We start from the raw sequence: 6,000 nt of genomic DNA, 5'->3' as shown, positions 1-6,000 counted from the left end.
CCCTGCCCCTTCTGTGACTCCTGCCCCCCCTCCTGAATTTTCCCCGCCCTTTCCAGCCTGCGCTCTTAGAGGCGACCGCCAGGGCACAGCAAAACCGAGCAGGCGGAGCCGGGGGCGGGCGGAGGCGGCGGCTGCTGTGGGATGAGCCCGGCCCTGGCAGGCGATATAAGAACGTCGCGCCTTTCCCCGCCGCGTTGCAACGTATTGGGATCTCTAGCTGCAGCCTTCGCTTCTTCCTCCGCGCTCTCCGTCGAGCTCTGCGCTCTGCCCGGTCTATGGTGCTGCCCGGCGCCCCCGGCATCGTCATGTCGCGCTCGGAGGAGGTGCACCGTATCACTGAAAATGTCTACAAGGTGAGAGTCGACACTTGCGGTGGGGGGGGGGGGGCGGTGAATTGTGCCAACTGCCTCCGGAGCAGCAATAGTCTTCGGGGTCCGTTCCAGCCCATATGAATTGTTGCTGTTGCCTCGGGTTAATCTTTCTATTGCGCCTTCTTGCGTGCTCGCCTGCCTTGTGTGCCTTCCTGAGTGGCAGTCACCTGTTGCAAGATTGCCTCGCTTTTCTTTGCTTCCTCTCAGTTCAGACTTCCAGTGTTCCCCTCTGCTTGCATCGAACGTGTCGGGTTTCCGTTCTGCTTGGCGTCGGATGGATCAGGTCTTTGAAAAATATGTTCTTTTTTTGGGGGGGGGAGCGGCGAGTCTTTCCAAACACCTGCCTTGCCTCACCGATTGCGTTCCTTGGCTCCTGCTGGTTTGTAGTCTGCCCAGTGCAGAACCAGTCCTCCTTGTCCCGGCCAGGGACCACGTCCTCTCCTCCTGGATTATTGTTTTCCTACGTGAATGTTGTATTGTGAAGGTTTGATAGAAAACCATGATTTATAAGGGTTTAAAGAGAAGCTGTTTGGCGAGGTGTGTGTGTGTATGTGTATGTATGGCTCTGTCTCCGAGAGACATAAATAGAGGAGTCGTTGGCTAAATATGCTAGAAAACAGTCATTAACTCTCCTTTTCAAAAAGGGCTTGCTTTTTAATATTTGGTTTGTTTCAAAAGGATCCCAATTGACAAGTAGGTTATAGCATTTTAACTTGTTGGTTCCCCTAATTTGGTAATATGGGTTAAATTTGTCTGAAGCAGTAGTTTGCTGCTGTCTTAGGCAAGTGTAGTGTCTTCATTTTAAAATGATTATAAGGTCTCACCCCCTTCACTGGCTGTCAATGTTGTCCCCCCTCTTCTCAATTTCTAAATAAGAGAAACAAGTTGGTTTTGATCTAAAATGGTTGTAGAGATATGTCTTATGTAAGAGTAGAGCTGACAGGTGACTTTGTGTGTAGGAGTACCTTTTGGGGGGGGGAATGAACTTTTCTTGTTGTACATAAAATGAAAAGTGGCCTTTTATACTTGCTTTTTAATAGACATGGCCTGACAACCAGTTTTTGGTGAAGGATATATTCAGAAGTGTGTTTAACAGAGAACTGATGCCTGGACAGGAAAACAAGATTCTCTGTCTCTCCCATTCCCTTACAGGTGTGGTTTGTGGTTGGATCTTCATCCCATTTTCTGTAATGGCTCTGCAATTCCTACATATATAACTATCTTTAAAGAAAGATCTTCCTATTAATTCCAAACAGAACCGTCAAAGTCCCATATTACAACCTGAATACTTCTGAAATTACCCTCAGAGTGTGCAGCTGTTTATGATTGCCCTAGTATATATTCTTTGTAGAGGTTTAATTGGCTTAATTCTGGATGTTCACACACTAACTAAACTGTTTCACAGCTAGTTCACATCACAGCTTTGCCATGGTATGTTTTATGGTGGTATACAGTACATACATGAGTGCTGTTCTTAATAGTGGCATATTTTACTTCTTACACTAAGATGTAGATTTGTCAGTTCATTTACCATCTTTTGAATTTATTTATGTCAATACGTATCAAGAATAAAGAAGGGATTAAGAAGCACTCCAGTTAAATGGACTATATGTTAAAGAGGCCTTTAACTTGAAGGTGTTGTCAGACAGCATGATACAAAAAATGGCCCATGTTAAGCTGTGCATTCATGATGGATTAATTATCACATCTGATTCGATGGTATTCTGTAGCATTAAAAAGCACTTGTTCAACTATAAACACAGCAGTTGGCGGATCATTCTTGGGCAGTTGTTCCAAATTTGTTTTCCTGAAGTATGACTGCATTGTGGTATGTGTTTTTTAAAACAAGGCCGAGGCATAACCACTCAGTGAGTGCTTGATCCCCCAAAGCCTCACACCACAAGTAAATAGGTCTGTACTTATCCACCACCTGCACATATGTCGGATGCAGGAATTATAGCCTGGTGCAGGAATTATAGCCTGTGTGCACAGATGGTGCTGTCTGTTTAGGAGACAAGGAGATACAAAATTCTAGCACTATCCTACCTAGGAGAACAAGTCCACCTCGTGCCTTGTGAATCTGTGTCATGTGGAACAGGGAGCGTTGGAATCTCCCCCTTTCTCACATCCCTGACAATTCTCCAGAGCAATACAACAATGTTTGTATTTTCATAGAGCAAATGTTGTTTTTTTAAATTTAAATTTACCTATATTGGTTCCATTTGCAGTGAGTAGCTTAATGTGAGCCACCTTTAGTATATTTTGAAGTACCCTTTGACTTCAAGTCAAGTAGTTGATTTCTGTAGGAAGTGTTATTGTTAAACCAGTAATTAGTTCAATGGCTGTGGCTACGCTGAGTTTTTTTGGTATTGGCAAAGCTTTTGAAATCGCTCCTTTGTCCACCTTTGCGTTTGACAGCTAACATAAAATATTCTTCTGCCATGAGAATGTGGGTAAATGAAACAGTTGTGCTTCATTTGTGAAGCACTCTGTGAACGATGCTTAATAAAATCTTGCTAACTTAAGAATGTAATGCAGGCTGTCATGCATTAAACTAGAGCCAGTTGCACTATTGTCTCGGGTCAGCCTCCGTTCCTCTCTTTAAATGATTACAACATTAAGTTAACTGTGAAAAAGCATGAAGTGCCTAAATTATTAGGTTCACGCTATTTAACCCTGTATCATCTTAAAGTTGCCTCTCTTTCAGCTTTGTGATTTTCTTGTTTCCTTAAACAAACTCATACTATATTTAAAAATATTTTTGCCAGGATCCAAAGAACTATAAAAGTTGCTTAAATCTGTCTTCGTAGAGCGCTGGGATAGTCCCCTCCCATGCTGCATGGCAACCTGCTTTTGAAACCAGGGAGTACTTTGTGGTATGGTAGCTGTTCAAAGGAAAAAAGGCAACTCTTTCACAGAACTAACTGTTGCATGAGTCTAAGCAGTGTTTTGGTTATGATTGCACAGGATTTCATAAGAACATAAGAGATGCCAATGTTGGATCAGGCCAAAGGCCCATCCAGTCCAACACTCTGTATCACACAGTGGCCAAAAATACCAGGTGCCATCAGGAGGTCCACCAGTGGGGCCAGGACATTAGAAGCCCTCCCACTGTTGATCCCCCCAAGCACCAAGAAGACAGAGCATCACTTGCCCCAGAGCCCCTATCCATACCTTGTGGCTAATAGCCACTGATGGACCTCTGCTCCATATGCTTATCTAATTCCCTTTTGAAGCCATCCATGCTTGTAGCCGCCACCACTTCCTGTGGTGTTTTACTGTTTTTATAGGTACGTGGATAAATACATTCTTTCTTCTATAAAAAGTCTGATTAAAAATACCAGAGCACCATTTTGTTCTGTAATATGCTTTTTATATCAGAGTCTTAAATACGTCCTCCGTTTGGAAGAAATATTTATTTATTTATTTATGGCACTTTTTGACTACCTGGTTCCTACTATTGTTCTCAATTGTTTTATTTAAAGAAATATGGGCTATTTAGGATTACACTGGTATGAAATGGCCCTTTAAGAAGCAATGGGCTTCAGAATTCAGCTCAATCTTTAGCTTTCCAATGAGTCCACATTCTATATAGAATCTATAACTGGTGTTGCTGCACCAATGCTTACTATCTGTGTGCAGGAGTCACAAAAGGATGTTACAGGTTTCTACTGGGGTTAGTAATGCGCTCTATACAGTGGATGCTTTCTTGTCTTAGAAGCAGCACAGTTGCATGTGACTGATCCCCACGTAATAAATGGATGTATTTGTCATATGAGGTCAAGAGGGATGTCTTTGTCTCCCTTGCCAAATACAGGGCATTGTGTTTACTCCTAAATCAAACCTATATAATATTAGGTTGCCATAATCCAGATGTCTTGAAGGTGGAAAAGCAAGTTCCTTTCTATAATTACAGAAAAAATGAGCCGGAAATACTCACAGTAGTCCTCAAAAGCTAATTGTGCTGCTACCACAAATGCTAGAAATCGTCATCCTCATTCTATGATTAAGGCTGGCAGCCAAACTAAGCCAATATTCAGTGTTCAGTGTTCTCCAGGATAGTTCAGAGAGAGAAACAAGTCAAACATGGGCCAATCTTCTGCTCACACCCTGTTTATAATGGTTGAGCCCTTGTTGCTTATTGAACAGTAAAGATGTGATAAGCAGATTATCTAATACCACCAGCATTAGATCATGTGACTCAATGGGCAGAGTTTGGCTTGGACCTAAGTGACAAAGTTGTAAAGCATAGCTTTATCTTAGGCAAACAGAAATGTTTTTAGTTTGGGTTTTTAGAAAAATTTAAGGCAAAACACACATTAACATTATGGCTCCTTCTCCCCATGTTTAGGTGAGCATGCAGACAAGGGCTCCATATATTTTGAACAAACTATCAAGTGGGGAGAGTAGCTTGATTTGATTGCTCAAATGCTATTTTAATGGAAGGAAATAATTTTGTGGAGGATTGCTATCCCAGGTAGTTATGGCTTAAGGCATTAGTGAAGTGTGTAGATCAGGGGTGTTGAACTCATTTGTTATGAGGGCTGGATCTGACATAAATAAGACCTTGTTGGGCTGGGTCATGTGTGTCATAAAATGTAATGCCTGGTAGCTGAGGTAGAAACTTTATAAACAACACAAACACGATTAAAGATTTTTTAAAACTTAAAATAAAACATGTGTAAAACATTAGCACTCTTGCAATATTTTGTTTATTTAACAGCCTCTGATAACTGACACCTCTTGCTCTGAATTATTGCATGAAAATCTGGAGAACAGTGTCTGTGCTGTAGCAATCTTGAGTATGCTGTTCAGGTGTTCAGGTATCTATCTGTAAGTTGCAAACCTACTTTTGATTTATTGACATTCATTACAGAAATCATATGGTCAATGCTCTGAGCCTAAGACCCAAGAGAAAACATGAAATGGCTGGGCATTGTGAGCTTTTGTACATAAATTGCTTTGTGTGCTGGTCAAGAATATATAAAGAACATGGATCACTGCCGTGATGCAGTGAGGGGGCTTGCGTGGTTCAATGAGGCTGTGGGCTATACTGTGGAGAGTCACCCAGGATGGACAGGCCACAGCGGAGAGCTCAGACAAAACGCGATCCACTGGAGAAGGAAATGGCAACCCACTCCAGTATCTTTGCCAAGAAAACCCCATGGACAAAAACAAAAGGCTAAAAGATATGATGCCGGAAGGTGTCCCGTATGCTACTGGGGAAGAGCAGAGGGCAAGTACAAGTAACCCCAGAAAGAATGAAGTGGCTGGGACAAAGCCGAAAGGATGTGTCTGACGGTGAGAGGAAAGTCTGATGCTGCAAAGAACAATACTGCACAAGAATCTGGAATGTAAGATCTATGAATCAAGGTAAGCTTGACGTGGTCAAAAATGAGAAGGCAAGATTGAACATTGACATATTGGAAACCAGTGTACTAAAGTGGATGGGAATGGGCGAATTTAACTCAGAGGACCATTATATCTACTCTTGTGGCCAAGAATCCCATAGAAAAAATGGTGTAGCTTTTATAGTCAAGAAGAGAGTGAGAAAGGCAGTAATGGGATACAATCTCAAAAACGACAGAATGATCTTGGTCCGAATCCAAGGCAAACCATTCAACATCAC

At 42.2% G+C, this 6,000-nt stretch overlaps 1 protein-coding gene across 6 annotated transcripts in view; it reads left to right on the top strand.

Annotated features, from left to right (window-relative positions):
* Positions 1-211: 211 nt before the first annotated feature.
* The window catches only part of BAIAP2 (BAI1-associated protein 2), a 203,023-nt gene continuing 197,234 nt past the window's right edge, over positions 212-6,000 (top strand). For all 6 annotated transcript variants that reach the window (XM_015408653.1, XM_015408630.1, XM_015408665.1 and 3 more), the window contains exon 1: positions 212-353. In XM_015408653.1, coding sequence (XP_015264139.1) covers positions 276-353 — 78 coding nt within the window. In that variant the 5' untranslated portion in view covers positions 212-275. The remainder of the gene's footprint in view (positions 354-6,000) is intronic.

The sequence above is a fragment of the Gekko japonicus genome, unplaced genomic scaffold (assembly GCF_001447785.1).
Source record: "Gekko japonicus isolate JY-2015 unplaced genomic scaffold, Gekko_japonicus_V1.1 scaffold57, whole genome shotgun sequence".
Taxonomy (NCBI): domain Eukaryota; kingdom Metazoa; phylum Chordata; class Lepidosauria; order Squamata; family Gekkonidae; genus Gekko; species Gekko japonicus.
The sequence above is the reverse complement of the archived record's forward strand: the minus strand, read 5'-3'. Positions and strand labels throughout refer to the sequence as shown.